Source organism: Oryctolagus cuniculus, chromosome 4, assembly GCF_051225735.1.
Source record: "Oryctolagus cuniculus isolate XC-2025 breed Fujian yellow rabbit chromosome 4, ASM5122573v1, whole genome shotgun sequence".
Classification (NCBI taxonomy): Eukaryota; Metazoa; Chordata; class Mammalia; order Lagomorpha; family Leporidae; genus Oryctolagus; species Oryctolagus cuniculus.
Window position 1 is genome coordinate 175,855,604 of NC_142870.1, and position 23,169 is coordinate 175,878,772.

The 23,169-nt window shown below is 48.4% G+C and overlaps 1 protein-coding gene and 1 pseudogene across 2 annotated transcripts in view; both read left to right on the plus strand.

Annotated features, from left to right (window-relative positions):
• Nucleotides 1-23,169, plus strand: part of BFSP2 (beaded filament structural protein 2) — a 48,395-nt gene that overhangs the window by 17,324 nt on the left and 7,902 nt on the right. For both annotated transcript variants that reach the window (NM_001099963.1, XM_089330277.1), the window contains 4 exon segments: nt 5,795-5,877; nt 11,756-11,912; nt 12,866-13,027; nt 22,096-22,227. In NM_001099963.1, coding sequence (NP_001093433.1) covers nt 5,795-5,877; nt 11,756-11,912; nt 12,866-13,027; nt 22,096-22,227 — 534 coding nt within the window.
• LOC100348188 (small ribosomal subunit protein eS1 pseudogene) lies at nt 2,921-3,719 on the plus strand (annotated as a pseudogene).

A 23,169-nucleotide genomic window follows, 5' to 3' on the forward strand; every position in this document is an offset into this window, starting at 1 on the left:
GGAGTCATGTGACCTCTCCCTTTTGCGCCTCTCCTGCTTCTAATCCAAGTGTGAGTCTGGTCCAGTCTACCCCTGCGATGTTTCCTCCGTCTCTCCCAACGTCACCGTATTGGGAGTCACCATCCTGCTCCCCTGGACCAAGGCAACATCTTCCCTTCTCTGCTCTTCCCTCCCCGTAATGACGCATTCTGCATCTTGCTTCCGGAGCGATCTTCTTAAACTCAGAAGATGATGTCACTCTGAGTAGGCTAACTCCTCCCTCTTTAGAGGTGTCTCTTATACTTGGAACAAAGCTCAGACTCCCCACAGTGGCTTTCAAGGCTTTCAAAGCCCTGCACGCGTGTCTCATTGCTCATACGCCTCCAACTGTGCTGTCCCTGGCGCTCAGAACCACCCAGCCTCCCTGCTGCCCCTGGGCTGCAGCACTGCCAGCCTGCCTCTCTGCCTGCGCCACGCCTCTCCTCTTCTTTGCAGGGGCGGAGCCCTCTGACCTGAAGGAGGGCTTCCCTTCATCCTGCACCTCTCCTCCTTAGCTCTCTTTATGACAGTTGTTACAGCTTGTGGTTATTATCAGTTTTTACTTGTTGGTTTATTAGTTGTTTTCTTTGAATCTGTCACCAGAATGCAAACTCTCTGAGGTCATGCATTTCTGATTTCAAGAGACGACTTTTTTCTGCCACTTATTGTGCCATGTGGGACAGCAGGCGTCAGGTAATGAACCAGTCCAGCAGTGGAGAACCACAGCAGGGAGGACCTGGTCCCCACTCAGGGAGCACCCCGGTTCCCACCGGGTCCCAGCTGGGAAGCACCTTGAAGACCTCCCTTCCCTTCATCAGCCAAGTTGAGGAACTGCAAGTTCCCCCATGGGTGCTCCAGACCCACCCCGCTCCATTGTCCAGCTTTGTTGGAGCCCTGCTCATCTTCTTTTCTGGTGTGAACTAATGGCCACTACCTGGGGGTGAAAAATCAGAAGCCCAAGCACAGGGAATTCGGCTTGTGTCTGCGAGAGGACGCAGGGGAATACCACTGGGTCTGCAAGGAGGAGGAGGTGCACCTGAGGGCTGAGGTTGGGTTTCACTCTGGAAGCCCAGAGCAATGGACAGTGCTGAGTCTGTGGTGCAAATAAACCTTGACATCAGCATCAGGCTGCGCGCCAGCAGAAAGAATGCCACTGTAGAAGGGGTCACCCCGGGCAGGGCGAGAGGACAGAACTAGAGGGTGGTTTCTATGGGGTCTATGAGATAGCTTTTTTGTGCGTGCCAAGACATTTTGAAATCCATGAACTTTTGATGACCCCTTGTGCATAGAGTTTACTTTTTTAATTCCATTTTCCATGGCTATTTCCAAGTACCCTTGTAATTGCCTTTGTTGGGCAATGGGGACACCTTAGTCCACAGGAGCTGCCCTCTGTCATGACAAGGACAAAGTTCCTCAGGCCCCACTTTGCCTGGAAGCTTCTCTGTCCCTCCAAGTTCTGGTCTGGGCCCACCTGGCGACTCCACCTGCAGCTATTGTGGAAGCATGAGGGCTGGCTCTGGACAGTGAGTGCCGATGGCGTACACAGAAGACATTGAGCCAGCGCTGCATATTTATAACAAAGCCCTGAGCCAGGGTATCAGAGAAGTTGTTTGCTTCGAGCTAATTTTCTTAAGGCTTAATTTTCTCTGATTGCTCTGACAGAATCAAGATATCTGACCGTGGGGTTCTCTGGACAGCCAACTGACCTTCCCCCCAGCTCTGCATCTCGGTCTCTCGGTCTGGGTCTCTCTGAGCATCATCTCTATCATCTATCTATAATCCATGTGTCTAATCTTTGATTTCCAACTGGTGTGTTCTTACTAAGAGGCATATTTGGAATCTGAATTAGGAGGTAGGTTCCTAAATGAACCCCACTGTGTCCCCTGCCCTATGAACTCCTTAGCCTGGCATGGGAGGCCTCTCATTATTTGGGCCTTGCCCTTCACTCCAGTTTTATCCCATCCTCTTTCTCTGCCATGCACTGAATTCTTTTTTTTTTTTTGCTGTTTTAAAAATATTTTTGTTTATTTATTTGAAAGAGTTACACAGAGAAAGGTGGGAGAGAGCGAGGAGGGAGGGAGGGAGGGAGGGAGGCAGGGAGAGAGAGAGAGAGAGAGAGAGAGAGAGAGTTTCCATCCACTAGTTCCCCAAATGGCCACAATGCCTGGGGCTGGGTCAGGCCAAAGCCAGGAGACAGGAATTCCATCCAGGCCTTCCACATGGGTGCAGGGACCCAAGCACTTGGGCCACCTTCCTCTGTCTTCCCAGGTACATTAGCAGGGAGCTGGTGGAAGTGGAGCAGCCAGTACAGGAACCAGCAGGGGATATTGTGAGATGATTAAATCAATGTTCATGCAACATCATATCAGGGAAATGTAAATCAGAGCCGCAGTGAGCTACCACCTCACACCTGTTGGCAGGACTTTTACCAAAACGACAAAAGGTAACAGGTGTTGGCCAGGTGCGGGGAAGGGGGAACCCTGTATACTGTTGGGAGGAATGTAAATTAAAACAGCCATCAGGGAAATTAGCATGGAGACTGACGTTGTGGTGCAGTAGGTTAAGCTACTGCCCGCAGTGCTGGCATCCCATACTGAAAAGCTAATTTGAGTCCTGGCTCCTCTTCTGATCCAGCTTCCTGCTAATGCACCTGGGAAAGCAGTGAAAGATGGCCCAGTGCTTGGGCCCCTGCCACCCATGTGGGAGATTAAGATGGAGATCCTGGCTCCTGTATTTGGCTGTGGCCCAGCTGTGAACATTGCAGACGTTTGGAGAGTGAACCAGCAGATGAAACATTCTTTCTCTCTTTCACTCTGCCTTTCAAATATATATATATATATATATATATATATATATAAATCCTTAATAAAGATAAAAGCCTTTTGGCTCTCTGAGCACCACCATGGCAGTTGGCAAGGACAGATGCCTTACAAAAGGTGGCAAAAAGGGTACCAAGAAAAAAATGGTTGATCCATTTTCTAGGAAATATTTGCATGATGTGAAAGCACCTGCTATGTTCAATATAAGCAATATTGGAAAAACACCAGTCACAAGGATTCAAGGACCCAAAATTACATCTGCTGGTCTCAAGGGTCGCATTCTCAAAGGTGGTATTTTCAAAGTGAGTCTTGCTGACCTGCAGAGCGACGAAGTTGCAGTTAGAAAATGCAAGCTGGTTATGAGGTTATTCACGGCAAAAACTGCCTAACTTTCACGACATGGGTCCTACCCGTGACAAAATACATTTCATGATCAAAAAGTGGCCGACCGTGATTGAAGCTCGTGTTGAAGTCAAGACAACAGATGGTTGTTTGCTTCCATTCTGTGTTGATTTTACTTAAAAATGCAACAATCGAATGCGGAAGACTTTCTAGGCCCAGCACCAACAGGTCCACCAAATCTGGAAGAAGATGATGGAAAGCATGACATGGAGGTACAAAAAAAAAAAAAAAAAAAAGGCTTAAAAGGAGTGGTCAATAAATTGATTCCAGACAGCACTGGGAAAGATATAGACCAGGCTTGCCCATCTGTTTATCTTCTCCATGATGTCTTTGTTAGAAAAGTAAAAATGCTGAAGAAGCCCGAGTTTGAATGGGGAAAACTCACGGGACTTCCTGGTAACGGTGTAGTCCTGGAAAAGCCACTGGGGCTGAGCAGGAGCTAAAGTAGAGCGAGACGACGGGTACAAAGCACCAGTTTAAGAATGTGCTTAAGGGTTAGACTTTAATGGTGACAAATAAAACTTCCTATTGGTGATGGAAAAGAAAATGCATACAGGTTGAGGAGAGAGACCCCTAATTCCTACCTGTGGGGGGCCCTGGAGGACTTGGGGGAGCCAAGTTTGAGCCCACTGTTCAAGGTCCCAGGAGACCCTGGGACCTATTCACATGCTGTCCAACACAGCAGCCACTTCCCACATGGCGCTACTTCTGTGTGAACTGTCACAGTGAAAGAAGGTTACATTTGCAGCTCGCAGTCCCCCTCACCACATTCTGGGTGCTCAGGAGCCCGGGTGGCCTTCGGGGTGGACAGTACATTACAGAACATTTCCACCCCACAGAACCTTCTTCACACTCCTTTAGAGATTTCATCAGCCTTTCCAAGGCACCCATGGCCAGGAAATGCTCAGAGCTACTATTTACAGTCAGCGAAAATCCATGTAAGGAGCCAGAACTCTTCCCTGGAGAGCAGTAAATGCCTCACGGGGACAGCAGCCGCGAACAGTCTGCCTTTGAATAATCCCTTCGCTCCAAAAACCTAACTCTCAGAACTCTTGAAAGATATCAAGATTTATGCCTTATATATTTATTTGAAAGTCAGGGTTACAGAGAGAGGAAGAGGAGGATGATGAGGGGAGAGAGAGAGAGAGAGAGTGAATGAGAATGAGAATGAATTGATCTTCTATCCGTTGGCTCACTCTCCAAATGGCTGCAGCAGCCTGGGCTGGCACAGGCTGAAGCCAGGAACCTGGAGCTTCTACTGAGGCTCCTGTGAGGGTCAGGGGCCCAGTGACTTAGGCCATCCTCCACTGCTTTCCTAGGCACATTTGTAGGGAGCTGGATTGGAAGTGGAGCAGTCAGGTCTCTAACCAGTGCCCATATGGGTTGCTGGCATTGCAGGTGGCGGCTTTACCTGCTATCTCACAACACTAGCCTCCTCATACCTTCTTTTTACCACCTACTCCTCGCATGTCCTCCCCCCCCCCACAAAGGAACCTTTTATTTAAGGAATACAAACTTCATATGTTTCATAAGTACAACTTTAGGGATATATTTTTCCCACTATACTCACCCTCCCACCCACATTCCCACCACTCTTCCTCCCTCTCTTATTCCCAGTCTTATTTTTCGCTAAGATCTATTTTCAATTAATTTCAACACAGATTAACTCTATAGTCAGTAAAGAGTTCAACAATTTGTATGAAAAAAAAAAAAAACCCTGTTCCTCAACAGTCGAGACAATGGCTGTTCAGAGTCATTGCATCTCAGAGTTAATTTCGCTTTTTTTTTTTTCTTGAGAATCTTTATTAACTTTAAAGAAGCACTCACGGGTGATACATCTTTTGTGAGCACTTGGACATCACTATAACTTTTGAGACGTAAGAATATCCTCCACTTAATACATTAAAAGAAAGTAAGTCTTTCAGAACAAATTTTACCATTAATTAAAGAAGTACCTAAGAAAACAAGCAATGGGACTGGACAGTTAGGCATAATTAAAACTTATGGGACATAAGAATATCCTCCACTTAATACACAAAAACGAAATAAATCTTTGAGAACAAATTTTATAGTTAACTCTCTTAAAACAACTCTCTGAAGACAGAGGTCCTGCATGGGAAGTTAGTGCACAGTGACTCCTGTGTTGATTTAACAATTAACACTCTTATGTGTGACGTGAGCTGCCTAGCCTATGGAAGCCTTTTGAATCCACCAACTCGACAAGGCCACAAGCAAAGTGGAAGTTCTCTCCTCCCTTCAGAGAAAGTACCTCCTTTGATGGCCCCTTCTTTCCGCTGGGATCTCACTCACAGATGTCCTTCATGTAGGTCATTTTTTGCCGCAGTGTCTTGGTTTTCCATGCCTGAAATGCTCTTGTGGGCTTTTCAGCCAGACCAGAATGCTTTAAGGGCTGATTCTGAGGTGATTGTCATTCTGAGTCCCACTTTTTGGAGAGGGACACTTAGGTCAAGGTGCTTTAAGTTCCCCAGAGCCTCTGTGCCAACGCCAGCCCCGGTGGTGAGCGGCCTTGTGTCCTCTGCTGTGTGTCGTTCCAGGTGGGCGAGGCCGTCCTGGAGAATGCCCGGCTCATGCTGCAGACAGAGACCATCCAGGCCGGCGCCGATGACTTCAAAGAGAGGTAATGCTGGGCAGCAGGAGACAGGCCCCCGTGCCTGGGTTCTGGGTAGCACACTGGTGCTCGCCCGCGTCTGCCCCCTGCACCCCCAGTGTTGCGGGAGCCTGGGGCTTGATAACAGTGGCTCTGGGAGAGTCTAGAGCTGTCACTCTCCAGCTCACACCCCTCTTGCGGACACTAACCAGGCCTAGGGCAAAGATTTTATCTGGTTTAGAGCAAAGGTTCCCAGCCTCTGGGGTATGTATGCAACCACTAAATGGGGCCTTCCAGAAAACGGGTGGCTATGCCCACCTTCAGTTTCTCATTCCAAAGGTCGGGAGGGTACTCTCAATTTACATTCCTAACAGCCATGCTGATCCTGCCGGTCCACCATAGGACGCATTGGCAATCACTACTGTACAAAGATACTTCTCCACCCTGGCCGGGTGCTGAGAAAAGCCAGCATGCTCACCTCACAGCCTCGCAGTCAGTCAGAGGAGCAGGGACCGCGCTTGAGGGGAACTGATTTTTCCTTTTTTTATTTGAAAGGCAGAGTTACGGTGAGAGGCTCAGGAAGAGGCAGAGGTGTGTGTGGGGGGGCGGGGGGTGGGATGGGGAGAGAGAGAAAAAAAGTTCTTCCATTTGTTGGTGCATTCCAGGGCTGGGCCAGGGTAAAGCCACGAGCCACAAGCCAGGAGCTGCTTCCACATGTGGGTGCAGGAGTCCGAGTACTTGGACCATCTTCCTCTGTTTTCCCAGGCACAGTAGCAGGGAGCTGGGTCAGAAGCGAAGCAGCTGGGACTTCAACTGGTGCTGATATGGGATGCCAGCACTGCAGGTGGCAGCTTAACCTGCTATGCCATGATGCTGGCCCTGGCTTTTTTTTTTTTAAGAGTTATTCATTTATTTGTTTGTCAGAGTTATATATAGAGAGGGAGACAGATCTACCCACTGGTTTACTGCCCAAATGGCCTCAATGGCCAGGAGCTTCATCCTGGCCTCCCATGTGAGTGGAAGGGGCCCAAACCCTTGAGACACCTTCTGCTGCTTTTCCCAAGCCATTAGCAAGGAGCTGGATTGGAAGTGGAGCAGCTGGGACATGAGCCAGTGCCCATAAGGGATACTGTCATTTTAGGTGGCAGCTTTACCCACTACACCACAGCACTGCTCCCAGAGAGCCACTCATTTGTCTAAGAGTATTTCCTACCTGTGTGTGTGTGTGTGTGTGCGTGCTGCCCAGTGGTATAAGGATAAGCATTTTATTTTTAAGTGACATTTATTTTTATCTTTACATTCTATTTGTAACCCACAAGGCTGCTTTTCCACTGTAGTAATACTATTTTATAGTAGCAATTTAAAATTTATTTGATACAAAGAGCTGTTATATTTTAATATTCATATTTAAAGTAGATCCATTTCTAGAAAAACATGAATAGTGATGACAGAGATATGCATCTAGGGCAGAGTTGTAAAGATGAGTGGCATTTGGGAAACCCTGCCCTGATGGAAAAGTAAAACAAGGGTGGATGAGCACAGTGACTCTGAGGGCAACGGTATCCTGGGTACTGGGCACGTGGCTGAGTGATGGGATTGCTACTCCTGAACTGGCAAAAATGAAAGAGGAAAAGCATGTGGTTGGGAGTCTCAGGGCAAGATCATGATCCCATTTCCATTCTTATCCCTGAAGACAAACCTACAAGATTCAGTTTTCCTTCTGTTCAGTGGATCTCCAATGATGGCCACCCTGGAGTCAAGGAGACTTCCCCCCAGCTGGGAGCTGCCCAGCACTGGGCAAGATCATGGATGCACACAGAGGCACAGCCCTCATGCTGACCACCGAAAGCCTTTGTGTGATGAAAGATAGATGCCTGCAGATGCAGAGCCATTCACACTGAATTTAAGGTGGAATTTGACCAAGTCTGAAATTAAGGTAGAATGTGACGAAGTTCCATTCACCCATTTATTCACTGGTGCATTTATTCATTTATGCACACATCATCCACTCAACAGTGGAATGCAACTCCCTTAAAGCAGGTGCTTGATCTCTTGGTCCCCATTAAAATACCAGCACCTATAACAGTGCCCAGCCAGGATACATGCTCTGCAGATATCTGTTAAATGAGTGAATAAACAAACTCAACAAATGTTTGGGGCAAGGACCCTTACCAGGTGCTGGGAACAAAGTGACTTGGTTGTGATTCCAGACCTCACAGAGCTCAGTGTAGTGGGAAAGTCAGAGGAGTCACCAGACAACGGGATTAGAATGGCCATGCCATCGCTGTGATGAGCACATGTTGGGACATTCTACCTGGACAAGGAGAGGTGACAAAAGAGGCGATGGCCAATGTGGGTCCTAAAGCCCATGTTGGAGTTGCCCAGGCAAATGAAGGAGGTGCGACCGAGGGGCAGGAGGGTGTGGGAAAGCATAGCACACGAGTGGATTGCCAGGTGCTGTCACAGCCAGGGCATACAGAGAGAGCAAAGGAGAGACAACCAATGAGGCTTGAAAACCATAGAGAGGCCCTGCCCTGCAAGACCTTGGCAGCCACACCAAGGAGCTTGGGAATGACCCGAGAGCAGAGCAGACCGCAGCAGGGGTTTGCGCGCTGGCTCCCCATGACCTGGTATTGGCCTGAAAGGCAGCTTTACATCGGTGCAGAGGAGAGGCAGAGCGGAGGAGTGCAGGCACTGGCTGAGGAAGGCAGGGTGTGTGCTGGGAGGCAGCACAGGGAAAGTGAGGTGAGGTCAGGTTACTGAGGAGCTGGAGGGCCACACTCACGGCTTCTGAGCGGAAGAGTGATGGTGTGGATAAGGATGGTCACTCATGGGCAGGACTGTAGGTCTGCGAACACAACCGGGATGGCGTTATAGTCAGGGCACAAGGTGATTTGGGCTGACTTAACTTACCAAAGGAGATCAGCAGGATTTAACAGTTATCTACATGTGCAACCTGGAATGAGAAGGCAAAGAAAGATCAGGCTTTGGACCTGGCTTATTGAAAAGACTTGTCATTGTGTTTACTAGAAAGGAAAATTGGGCAGGGAAAGCGGGGTTAAAACCCAGGGGTAGATAATGAGTCTGGCTTTGAGCGAGCTGGATTGAGCTGCTGATGGAGCAACCAGACAGCAACTGTGGGATGAAGCTGGGCCAGAGTGACCTGCAAGTCAGGACAAGACAGTTGTGAGTGTTACAGACCCAGAGGTGCTGGCTGAAGACTTCAAAACGTGGAGGGGAAGGGAAGGAGGACAGCGAGACAGAGTGGGAAGCTTGAGAACAGCCGTGGAGTCGCTCAGAATATTTCAGACCCTTACGGGATTCGCCACAATCAGTCTGGAGGGGACTCAAGAGCTCCCATAATGCGGGGGCGGGGGGGGGGAGAGGAAGGGGCGGGCTCCCTGGAGGGGTGAACAAAACAGAACTGCAGAGGCATGTGGGGCACTCTTCCAGCTCAGGTCAGTGGAGACCCAGCCCACTGACTGGGGGCTGGGGCGTTGGTTTAGCTGAAGGGGTGGGATTAGTTCCCTGAAAGATGAAGTGTTTACATAATCTCCATGAAGAAGGCATTTAGGTAGAAAGTCTCATGCTACATCCTTACAAACCAGAGATTTTGAAAAGCAGGATTGAGATGGCTCCGAGAAGACAAACTCAGACATGTGGGGGGTGTGTGTATGTGGTATATCCACATGTCATGTGGGGTGTATGTATGTGGTATATCCACACGTCATGTGGGGTGTGTGCATGTGGTATATCCACACGTCATGTGGGGGGTGTGTGTGTATGTGGTATGTCCACACGTCATGTGGGGTGTGTGTGTGTATGTGGTATATCCACACGTCATGTGGGGTGTGTGTATGTGGTATATCCACACGTCGTGTGTGTGTGTGTGTATGTAGTATATCCACACGTCATGTGGGGTGTGTGTATGTGGTATATCCACACGTCATGTGGGGTGTGTGTATGTGGTATATCCACACGTCGTGTGTGTGTGTGTGTATGTAGTATATCCACACGTCATGTGGGGTGTGTGTATGTGGTATATCCACACGTCATGTGGGGGGTGTGTGTATGTGGTATATCCACACGTCATGTGGGGTGTGTGTATGTGGTATATCCACACGTCATGTGGGGTATGTGTGTGTATGTGGTATATCCACACGTCATGTGGGGGCTGTGTATGTGGTATATCCACACGTCATGTGGGGTGTGTGTATGTGGTATATCCACACGTCATGTGGGGTATGTGTGTGTATGTGGTATATCCACACGTCATGTGGGGGGTGTGTGTATGTGGTATATCCACACGTCATGTGGGGTGTGTGTATGTGGTATATCCACACGTCATGTGGGGTGTGTGTATGTGGTATATCCACACGTCATGTGGGGGGTGTGTGTATGTGGTATATCCACACGTCATGTGGGGTGTGTGTGTATGTAGTATATCCACACGTCATGTGGGGTGTGTGTGTATGTGGTATATCCACACGTCATGTGGGGTGTGTGTATGTGGTATATCCACACGTCATGTGGGGTGTGTGTATGTGGTATATCCACACGTCATGTGGGGTGTGTGTATGTGGTATATCCACACGTCATGTGGGGGGTGTGTGTATGTGGTATATCCACACGTCATGTGGGGGGTGTGTGTGTATGTGGTATATCCACACGTCATGTGGGGGGTGTGTATGTGGTATATCCACACGTCATGTGGGGGGTGTGTGTATGTGGTATATCCACACGTCATGTGGGGGGTGTGTGTATGTGGTATATCCACACGTCATGTGGGGTATGTGTGTGTATGTGGTATATCCACACGTCATGTGGGGGGTGTGTATGTGGTATATCCACACGTCATGTGGGGTATGTGTGTGTATGTGGTATATCCACACGTCATGTGGGGTGTGTGTATGTGGTATATCCACACGTCATGTGGGGGGTGTGTATGTGGTATATCCACACGTCATGTGGAGTGTGTGTGTATGTGGTATATCCACACGTCATGTGGGGGGTGTGTGTATGTGGTATATCCACACGTCATGTGGGGGGTGTGTGTATGTGGTATATCCACACGTCATGTGGGGTATGTGTGTGTATGTGGTATATCCACACGTCATGTGGGGGGTGTGTATGTGGTATATCCACACGTCATGTGGGGTGTGTGTATGTGGTATATCCACACGTCATGTGGGGTGTGTGTATGTGGTATATCCACACGTCATGTGGGGGGTGTGTGTATGTGGTATATCCACACGTCATGTGGGGGGTGTGTATGTGGTATATCCACACGTGCTTGCATAATTTGTGAAGCTTAAAGAGTCCGGACATTTCATTAAATTCTGGTTTCCTGTTTCTCCGGAGAGAACTGGCACCCTGCTACAGCCCCTTCCCACAGGCAGTCACGGGGTAGAGCTGGGCAGTCGGCCCCCTTTAGGTGACACACGAACTCTCCCATGTGCTTGAGTCCCACCTCGTCTGGGGCCCGACCTCACCCGGGTCCCTCTTCGCGCTCCGCTGGGCCGGCGGCAGGCAGCCTTTGGCGCTGCAGCCACTGTCCTGACGCTTCACGTATTAGAAGAGGACACATCCCTCAGGCGAGGATGCCCAGTCTGATACTCAGCAGGTTGCTAGAGAGTCTGCAGGTGGGGAGACAACTGGGGGCGGCCATGAACAGATACTGGATCTCATGGCGCAGGACCCCATGAGGCTGGCTTGTTGGAAGCGGGGTGTGTTGCTTTTATTCTAGTAAGTCAGCAAGTACCAGTTGCACCGAGGGTACTCTCAGAGCCGTTGGAACAGTGATTTTTCATTCACTGTGTAGTTATCACATCATTGGCTTGTTGGTAGCATTTATGATCTCATTTTTTGGGGGTACCCAGCTTTGCTGATTAAGTTATTATATTGGCAGATATGAAAATGAGCAGCCGTTTCGCAAGGCAGCAGAAGAGGAAATCAACTCTCTCTACAAAGTCATTGATGAAGCTAATTCGACAAAAGTGGATCTGGAGAATCAAATCGAGAGTTTGAGGGAAGAACTCGGCTTTCTGTCCAGGAACTATGAAGAGGTAGGTGGGCGGGGCTCGACAGGAACTATGGAGAGGTAGGTGGGCGGGGCTTGAGGGAACTAGGAAGAGGTAGGTGGGCGGGGCTTGATGGAGCCAAGAGGCTCAGAGGCCCTCACCTGTCCGGCTGTGGTTCCAGACTCAGGGCATGGGAACTCATCTGTGCCTCTCTACTTTGGTTGCCCAAAGCTTCAGGGCAAATGCTTTCAAACCCTTGTGGTGGGTCAGTGGTCCCCGCAGCCTGAAACACACAGTTTCAGGGACCGGGCTGGTACTTAGATGGGGCTGGGGACAACAGGATCAAGCACAGGTGAGTGATGGAAATCTGTGCTGACTCCCCCTCCTCACAGATCCTTCCTTCAGCCCCGTGTAGGACAAACACCGTAACTAACAGCAGATGCCAGCTGTAGTCTACACACACTCCTTACTGAGGTTAGGAGAGGGCTTTGCGCCTGAAGGGAACTCCAGCAACTACGTGATCGAGTTCTTTGCAGGCTGATTTGTCAGCTGCTCCCAGTGGGAGAACTGAAACTTGCTTTAACAAGGCTCACTTTGGGAAGTGACAGCCGTGTGCAGCCTGAAGCTAACCAGAAACCATAAACTCACTTCCTCTGTCCCCTGCTCAATAGTAAGCCTCTAATGACTCCCAGATTATCCTTAAACCTCTTTAAGCTTAGTCTGACTTTATGCTTACTTCATTTTTACTCATGTTGGCTTTGCTTGGGGTCTGGGTCTGTGAAGACCAACCTAAGAATTGCATCCTTGGAAAAAGACAGTATGTTGCCTATCTGGAATGAGAACCAGAGACCTGGCCAGTCTCGGTGAAGCCCCCATGTCTGGTGCAAGCAGGAAGAGAAGCCAAAGTATGACCTGCAGAGGTGGGGCTCTGCCGATAGAATTTTGTGTCCCTTCTTTCTCCTCTGGAATTCACCCTCGGTATGTGCCATCATTTTCAGGACGTGAAGGTGCTGTACACACAGTTGGCCGGCTCTGAGCTTGAGCAGATCGATGCTCCTATTGGTCCTGGCTTGGATGGCATCCTGGAGGCCATCAGAACTCAGTGGGAGAGAGATGTCGAAAAGAACCGGGTGGAAGCAGGAGCCTTGCTCCAAGCTAAGGTGAGACACAGGACCAGCACCGTGCACTATGCCCTGTGCAGAAGGAGGCCAAGCAGAGATGAAAAAGTAAACATGCAGCAAGATAAACACAACTGCTTAGAAACATGTTCAGTCTCACTAGACACAGAAGCAGTGCAAATTAAAACGGTAGCATGTGGTTTACCTCTCTAAAAGCAGACAGCGTTTAAAATGATGAGATCGCTATCCCATCCTGGTGAGTCTGTGTGGGTGCAGGTCCTCTACTGCTTTATGGGAAACACACGCTCCTGCCCTGCACTGCTCTGGGCATATGTGGGGTACAGTGCCCCTCCCGGACCGCTGAGTAGTCTGGACATTATCCTAAATAAATAATTGGAAATACAAGCAGTTTATGTCCACATCTACTCACTGAGGCCTTAGAAGAGGGGAGATTGGGAGCAAAGCCTTCCAAGTGTTTGATGATAGGGGAGGAAGACTGAGCCATCTGCCTAACCCTGCAATGTGCAGTGAAACGTCAGGCGCTTGCCAAAAATGACACATGGAGAATGACAAGAGAAAATGCTCATCTGGAGAGGTAAAATGGAGGAAAAGAGTACAGAATTGGCTATCCCAGGGTGGATAAGCCTTTTCTGTCATGGACCATATAAAAAACCTTAGACTGTGTGGGCCGGGCACCCTCTGTAGGCAGCTGTTGCCTTCTACCACTGCAGTGTGAGAGCATTGGCAGACAACAGTCATGAATGAGCGTGCCCGTGTTCTGTTTTAGAGCCTGCATGCTGCAGTTTGCCAACCCCTGGTATGTAAGCAGCAAGGGGTAGCATTCAAACAAAGAAACCAGGCGTCCAAAGTGGGAAAGCAGAAACCCACATGTTCATGGTGCTAGAAGTGGTTCGGTTTGGCATCCTCTTTCTCTGGTTTTTGGGTGCATCTCGAGTTTTCCTTAGGGAGTGTGGATTCTGTGCATGGCAGAAAGCAATGTTCATTACACTTCATAAGTGCTAAAGGAGTTAGCCAGGAAATGGAAGGCATTTCATTTCTCCATTCCACTCCCCCGTCTCCCGTCTATCCGTGACTTTAGAATTACAAGGCAGAGAATGGAAAGTGAAGAGGGAGGAACATATGCAGCTGTGGGGAAAACAAAGCAGATATTGGAGGGGGGGCTTCCTGTGAACTCTCGGCTGACGTCCAGGGGTTCTCAATCCTGGCGACACAGCACAAGCTTCAGAAAGCACTTTCAAAAATGCCTGCTCCAGGCTGCATCCAGTCTACTTAAGTCAGAAGAGGGGAGGGGGCTTTGGAGGTTTTTTGTTTTGTTTTGTTTTTTGACAGGCAGAGTGGACAGTGAGAGAGAGAGACAGAGAGAAAGGTCTTCCTTTTTCCATTGGTTCACCCTCCAGTGGCCACTGTGGCCGGTGCACCGTGCTGATCTGAAGCCAGGAGCCAGGTGCTTCTCCAGGTCTCCCATGTGGGTGCAGGACCCAAGCACTTGGGCCATCCTCCACTGCACTTCCGGGCCACAGCAGAGAGCTGGCCTGGAAGAGGAGCAACCAGGACAGAATCTGGCGCCCTAACCGGGACTAGAACCCGGGGTGCTGGCGCCGCTAGGTGGAGGATTAGCCTAGTGAGCCACAGCGCTGGCCAACTTTAGAGTTTTTAAAAAGCTCTCTGGATAATTCTAACAGGCAGGTAGAGAGTCGTGATGGTACAAGAGCCACCAAAGAAACCAGGAGAGACGTTTCTGTCCTTTCTTCTAGCACGTTCCCTCCCAGCAGAGCCCTCGCTGACTCTGGCTCACTTGAATGTGTTCTGCCCAGAAAACATCCTTCATGCCCCTGTTTTTCAGCCCCCGTAGCATCTTTTCTGTCTGCCAGGTCACTGCAAACACTTTCGATGGCAGAAAGTGCCTAGCAACTCACTACAATGGAGTTCCCCCTCCCACCCATGCTCCTGGAGAGGGAGCCACACCGAGGTAAACGGGGTCAGCCCACAGATTTGCTTTTGGGCCACTGCCTATTTTTAAAGAGATTCATGGATGTTTACTATGAATGACCCTGGGGCCACCTCATTGCGTTCTATCAGTTCGGAGGAGAGGGAACTGAGAGGCAGAGAGTGGGCTTGACTTCTCAAGGTCACAGCCGGTTGGCAGTGGCTCAGCTCTCTGACTGCCGGTCCAGGGAACTTTCGCCTGCACCGAGCCGCATGGTTTCTGTCCTGGCTCTGTTTCCGAGGCCTCACTGGCTTCATGGTTCACCACCTTGGGGTGCAGAGCACACTGTAGTGATTGTTCCTTTGGGTAAAGGGAGTGGCCACTGTAATTATTGGGAACAAATCTGCCTAGTGTGGGGAAAAAAAAAAAACGCTAGTTATTATTATTTACCCCTCACCCCTTTGAGAATCAGCCCAGCAGTAACTCAGTCATTAACTCTGAGCAGATTCGTTTGTGTGGTATTTTTTAAATGAAGCATTTAATAGCTACAGCTTAGAGAAAACAGACCGTACTCGACTTAGCTCAGTCAGTGCTGCCAGGCAGCTCAGGAAATATTTGAGAAGGAGCCCATTTCGCTGATGACCAGCAAAGATCAGAACCGACAGGCAGAATCCCCCAATAAACGGTCTTGCGGTTGCAGCCGTACCCCTGGGACTGACATTGCCACCCTGAGCATCTCCTGTCTGGTTTTCAGCTGCAAAGTGCCAATGTGAAGTGACTCAGCATACACACCGCTTTCTTGCAAAAGTGATGCGCATGCGTTTAGCTCTCCTTCAGCACAAGGAGGCCGATAGCTAGCTGGCATGACTAGTTTACATCTTAGTTTAGGGTTCCCCAGAAGCAGATCCTGAGACAGACACCGGAGTGGAGGTGGTTTGTTTGGAAGCTGGAGGGTAGTGATGAAATCCAGTGCAGGAGAAGCAGAGAGGGGAGCCAACAGCGCACATCATGACGCTGCTGCCGTGGCAGACTGAGGGTGACCGAGGTGAATTCTAGAAAGAGGCACAGGATGCAGGAGAGGGAGAAGGCAAGGTCTGGGGCGCTCATCCCCTCTCCCTCAGCCACTGTTTTCTGCAGGCAAAGTGACTTTCAAGGGCTTCTGAGGAAGCTCGCAGGCAAAGAGGCAGAATCTGCCCTTGGGAGCCTGGGGAGTTGCATGTGTGCAGGCCCGAGGGGCACAGGCAGATGCCATCCACATCTGCCACAACTTACCTGCCCGTTCTCTTGCTATTTCACACTCACTAAACGCTGGGAAGAGATCTGGCGAGGGTGAGGGCAGGAACCGCGTTTCCTGAAGCCGTGATGTTCTTGGATGTCAGGAACCCTCGGGGTCCAGTGTTCGGAGCTTCTGAAGTCACATGGTTCAGTGCCTGGAGGATCACGACCAGGAAATTTCTGGGGTCTCACTGAGACTGGCTTCTCCTGGTCCAATTGCTGTGGTTCCAGACCCAGGGCAGCCTCAGTGATCTCAGACAGCTTGCCCTGCTTTATGTGCATAACTCCAGACCTCCTGGTTATATGTGTAGATGGAAAAAATGTATCTTTTCTTCCTAGATTCTCACAGACTTTATAGGCCTGTCAAAGCGCAAAATTACAATTTCATTTAGCCATCTTAATTGGCTTTATTTTTGACTCTAGAATTGGGTAATACTTCAGTCCATAAAATACAGTAAGTTTTCCAATGAGCGGGAGAGACTGGTTTACACAGAGAAAAGGGTTGCAAGGAGCAGAAATGAAATTAAAAATTGAATTGATCCTTTCAAAGTTACTCTCCTTGGGGACAGGGAGACAGAACAATAGAAAGACAACTGCTTGGCTAACCTCAGGTTCCTCCAGGCTACCTTTTGGTGTAAGGATTTGGGCAAAAGGAACTTCACTATCAGGTTGATTGAAACAGACCTGTTTGGGAAAGTTGGCTGTTACCTCTCTGATGTGGATTTCTTGGAAGGTCAGATCCATAGCTTAGTCTCATTTTAATGACCTGGAGTTCTAGCATGAATGCCTCTATTTTGGTTTCTATCCCCATCTATTGGCACAAAACAATGTCCTCTTGTAATTTTTATTTGGCACAACAGATGTGTTAGTCTTTTCACACCAAGCAGGTTTCCAGACACCATCTGAACGTTCTGTGGTTCAAATCATCACTTCTCGGCCTTTTGGCTAAGATCAGGTACAGTATCGTTCAAATCAGATTTGGCACAGTCTGCCTGGAGTTATTGCCAGGTCCTTCAGGGTGAGAGCTCTGCCCCACGAGGCTGCTCCACTCCAGTTGTCAGTTGGGAGCCTGGCCCTACTGTTCTGAGCAACTGGAGGTTTCCACGACCCCTCCTTAGATAAGCTAACTTTCTCACATGGGTCACAGAACTCAGAGAACAGTTTACTCATTTTCACAGGTTTGTTATAAAGGACACAAATCAAGAAATGACATAGAAGAGGTGCATAGGGCAAGTGCATGGGAAGGGGTGTGGCACTCCCATGCCCTTGCTTTGAGCCCCATCCTTCCAGAACCTCTCTCATTCACCTGCTCGAAACTTGACAAACCCATCCTTTTGGGGTTTTATGGAGGCTTCTTTACCTAAGCAGAATTTCTCCAATCATGGGATGTTGGTGGTCAAGTCCCTGTGCCCTCCCGAAGTACAGAGGAGGGGCTGGAAGTTTCAACCTCCTCATCAGGGGATCAGTTCCCCTGGCAGCAAGCACCTCACCCTTTGGAGTGAACCAGAAGCCATGTCATTAACATAATGTCGAGTGTGGTTGAGATGGGATTGTTAGGAATAACGCGCAGGAACAATCTTAGGCGCTGAGGCTGGTCGGGGGACCAACGTGTGAGCTCTTGTCACTTAGGAACTTACAAGGGCTCTAGGAGCTCTGGTGGGCTAGAAGGCACAAAGACCTAATAAATATACCTTATTATACATCAATATCTTTTACCACAATAGCGCACCATGGAAAGCTTTTTCCATAGGCTTTAAAAAGGCCACCGGCGCCAGCGCCATGGCTCACTTGGTTAATCCTCGGTCTGCAACGCCAGCATCCCATTTGGGCGCCAGTTCTAGTCCCGGTTGCTCCTCTTCCAGTCCAGCTCTCTGCTGTGGCCTGGGAAAGCAGCAGAAGATGGCCCAAGTCCTTGGGCCCCTGCACCCGCATGGGAGACCAGGAAGAGGCACCTGGTTCCTGGCTTCGGATCAGCACAGCGCCGGCCGTAGCAGCTATTTGGGGAGTGAATCAGTGGAAGGAAGACCTTTCTCTCTGTCTCTCTCTCACCTGTCTACAACTCTACCTGTCAAATAAATAAATAAATAAAATTTTATAAGGCCACCATTGGAAATCAGTGTAGAGTCAGCTCTGATTCACCTGTTCCTAGGACGCATCTTTCCATTCTGTAGAGATATAAACAAGAGAATCCTGCACACAAGTCTGCTTTGTTCTGACCTTGGCCACATTAAGATATCTCAGAGCCCTTCTTTAAAACTTCTGTGGAGCTGTGGGCTCACTGAAATCACTCTGTCATTGTTAGGATACCTAAACTTCAGGAATAGAGTGGATAACATATTTTTTTTTTTTTTGACAGGCAGAGTGGACAGTGAGAGAGAGACAGAGAGAAAGGTCTTCCTTTGCTGTTGGTTCACCCTCCAATGGCCGCCGCGGCCGGCGCACCACACTGATCTGAAGGCGGTGCTTTTCCTGGTCTCCCATGCAGGTGCAGGGCCCAAGCACTTGGGCCATCCTCCACTGCACTCCTGGCCATAGCAGAGAGCTGGCCTGGAAGAGGGGCAACCGGGACAGAATCCGGCGCCCTAACTGGGACTAGAACCCGGTGTGCCGGCGCCGCAAGGCAGAGGATTAGCCCAGTGAGCCACGGCGCTAGCCGGATAACATTTTAATCCCAATGATTTTCCTTTAGGAATTTTGGAGGCCCTCAGTCTGCAGGGTGGCCCCTTTCTCAGGAGATCACGCTGTATAAGAAAAAGGCAGGAACACTTGATTCTCACGTGGACAGACACCATTCGTGCAAGGTGACAATGCTGGGCCTTTGCCACCCTTTCTACTTGTTCAGTTCTCATGAAAGCCTCCAAAGCAGAAGCTGTTTTTATTCCCATTTTACAGATGTAGTTACTGCCCCTGAAGAAAGGAGGAGGGAGGGAAGGGGGCATGGCAGAGCCTCTTCTGCTGCTTTTTCCACCAGGGTCTGTTTAGTTGTAGCTAACAGAGACAATTTGTCCATGAAGCCACTCGCTGCTCGTTTCCACTGGTAGCTTCGGTAGTGCCTGGGAATTGGTCCAAAGAGAGCAGCTTCAATGGCCATGCAGTTCTTGCGTAAACTCAAGGAGAAACTCTTAATCTTTTCAGTTATCTGATGTCTATGGCAAGTGATATTGTTTTATCTGTTTCTGTGGAGTTTAGAGCTCTGCTTCCATGGACCAGGCACCTGGGAGCTGAAATAGACCCCCTCAGATCCTCTACATCAGAACCTGCATTCCATAGGATTGCTAGATTATGTGGGTGCATGCTAAAGTTAAAATGTATTTATTTTCATTTTGCTTGAAGGCAGAGAGAAGTCTTCCTCTGCTGCTTCCTTCCCAAATGCCCACAACAGCTAGGGCTGGACTTGACGGAGACCAGGAGCCCTGAGTTTCATCTGGGTCTCTCATGTGGGTGGCAGGGTCCTAAGTATCCGAGCCATCACCGGCTGCCTCCCAGTGTGTGCATAAGTGGGAAGCTGGAACTTGAGCCAGGTGCTCTGATACAGGATTGTATCAGATGTTAACTGATGTGTCCTGTGCCTGTCCCCCATACTTTCCTTTTTAAAAAAATTTTTTAAAGAAGATTTTATTTATTTATTTTATGTGAGAGGTAGAGTTACAGAGAGAGGGAGAGACACAGAGAGAGAGGTCTTCCATCCTCTGGTTTATTCCCTAGATGGCTGCAATGGCTGGAGCTGTGCCGATCCAAAACCAGGAGCCTCCTCCAGGTCTCCCACGTTGGGGTAGGGTCCCAAGCATTTGGGGCATCTTCTTCTGCTTTCCCAGGCCATAGCAGAGAGCTGGATCAGAAGAGGAGCAGCCAGGACTTGAACCAGTGCCCATATGGGATTCTGGTGCCACAGGCAGAGGCTTAGCCCACTACACCACAGCTCCAGCCCCACTTTCCTTTGTAAACGTACTTAATTGCAAAGAAATAGTGAATTGATTTAAATAAAAGCTGTATGCAACAGTCACATAAAAAACATGCTGGTATTCCAGGAATGCAGGGAAACACTGCATAGAACTGTTTTCGGGCTGGCAAGTACACTAAACAGAAGCCACTCACTGTGTTGAGAGAGGCACAGACCAGGTAGCGGCCTGTGATGATGGCCTTGGTCAGCAGCCTAGCCCCAGAAATGCCCACTGAGACGGGAAGCCCAAATGCAGTTCTGGAGTCACCCAAGAACTATTAATCCCTTCCAAGAGCAGTGCCCCGATGACCTAATTAACTGCCCAAAGGCTCTGTCTCTTAAAGGGCCCCCTACTTCTTGGAGTCACCATGCTGGGAGCCAAGCTTGTAACATGCGAAACTGTTAGAAACAGTGGTGTCACAAAACCAGGACACAAGAAATGCTTGTTTACTCATTTCTGGTTGAACAAGAAGCCACTGACACCATTGATAAATGAGAATGATTCTGACATAAATTTTGGTTGATATTTTTGTTGATGTCAATGAGTTCATTCATCAACGATATTCGTAGTTTCTTTGCTGAGTCCAATAAATAGTTTCAGATATTGGAAGAACACTCCCTTGTGTGTGTGTGTGTACTATTTATGACATAGTGCTACAGACATGACATAATTTTAATATACATAATTAACATTTTCTTCATCCTTAAGTCCAGGCAATAAACAAAACAACAAATCAATTCCTGATGTGTAATATTTTCCAATTTTGATGGTGTCCATACCCTCACTATGACTGATTTCAACCTATTAACTTGCTGTAAATGAATGTAGACCTGAGAACAGATGCCTCTTAGCACACCATTATATGTCACATGGAAACCATAGATGGACATAACCTCTATGACATAGATTATTGTAAAGTAACTAATAAGTGATACCTTTTAAGTATTTATTATTATTATTATTATTATTTGACAGGCAGAGTGGACAGTGAGAGAGAGAGACAGAGAGAAAGATCTTCCTTTGCTGTTGGTTCACCCTCCAATGGCTGCTGCGGCCGGCGCATCGCGCTGATCCGAAGGCAGGAGCCAGGTGCTTCTTCTGGTCTCCCATGCGGGTGCAGGGCCCAAGTACTTGGGCCATCCTCCACTGCACTCCCTGGCCACAGCAGAGAGCTGGCCTGGAAGAGGGGCAACCGGGACTAGAACCCGGTGTGCCGGCGCCGCTAGGCGGAGGATTAGCCTGTTGAGCCGCGGTGCCGGCCAGTATTTATTATTATTTTAAAATACAGTTTATTTAAAATTAAAAAATGCTTATACTTGAAAATGATCAGAAACAATTGGTGATGAACTTGGATAGCTGCTGTAACTTCTTGTATTTATTGCCAGAAAAAAGAACTGAAAGTAATCATAACCCAGAAAAATCCAGAAAATGGAACATCTCATCAGATGGAAACAGTAGCACCCTGAAAACCTCATAGACCATCTTTTATTTAATGTACAGACAATATAGAATATTACCCTCATGCTCATTACATTTCTATGCATATATGAAAAAGCATTTTAAAACCAAGAGAATATGTCAAGCCATTTTATGTTTTAAGTATATCGTCATAAATATTTATTTATAAATATGGGAAGTATTTCAGGAAGGGGTATAGGAAATTGCAAACAGAACTGGATAATTAGGATGCACTGAAAAAGGAATTATATTCCTCAGGAAATAAATTGGAATAAATATTCCTTAGGAGCTCTTTTGAATGTTATTCCACTTGAAGGCATTATGTGTTCAAAACAACTGGATTTCTATATGCATTTTTTGTGAGGAACCTGTAGGAAAAAGGGGACTGTGGTCAGAGGCAGGCATCGGAGGATAGAAAGACTGAGAAGGAAGATTAGGTTCAGAATTTTGACTTATCCCTGCTCATACTGAGACCTGATTCCCCACAGCAACAGGCTGAGGTGGCCTGCGTGGCCCCAACCCAGGAGGCGAAGATGGCTGCTGCCCTCAGGGTGGAGCTGCACAACACGTCGTGCCAAGTCCAGAGCCTCCAGGCTGAGACGGAATCCTTACGGGCCCTGGTGAGTGAACCAAGGAGAGCGGTGGTGTTACTTGTGCTAATTTTAACTCTCAACTCTCAACTAGTCATTCAGGTCATAATTTGCAATGGATTAGCATCTCACAGAATATGATTTTTTGCCCAGGAGATTTTCATCAGATGCTTGATCACATCAAGTGTAGTAGATACTGAGTGCCTTTTACTACCGACACACCCCTACCAGGAAACTGCCGGGAATGGTGACTGTTACTGTCCAAAGCTATTGCGTTTCAGCCACCGCAGAGAATTACCCTCAGCTAAGCAGAAGGCTACTGGCCCAGGGACTGGGGCTAGCCTCAAGCCCTTAGCCAAAGCTGACCAGCTGGGGTGTTTAAAGCACAGCTCTGTGGTACAATCCAAATTCCAGATCTCTCGCGGGGTCAGGCTTTAGCTAGGCTGCCACTGAGCCCACATGCTTGCGAGTGCCTCTGCCCTACACTGCTTTCCTCATTCCCCCCTTCCCTGTCCCGAGAGCAATCCCTGAAGTATTTAGAAGTTCCAGGATCTTTGTCTCAGGCTCTGCTTCCAGAAAACCAAGCCTAGGACAGCTACTAAGTTCCTCAGACTCATTGTGTTTGCAGGCAAGTCTCTTTCATTTTTAATTATATTAATTAAAGTAATTGCAGTTTACCACCCCACCCCCCCATCTCCAGGGGTCTAGCATTCTAATGAATTTAACCAACCATACATGGAAAATACTTGAGAAAAAATGCATCTGTATTGAATACCTAAAACTTTTTACATTTTTTCAGAATAGTTTTAAATTTATGAAACAAAAATTGTGAAGTAGTACAGAGTTGTATATTCCCCACAACAGCATCCCCTATGATTAACATCTTAAATTACTGTAATATATTTGTCATGATCAATAAACCATACCTAGCTTGCCCTATTATTGACATTTCATATTAGTATATTTGTTTTA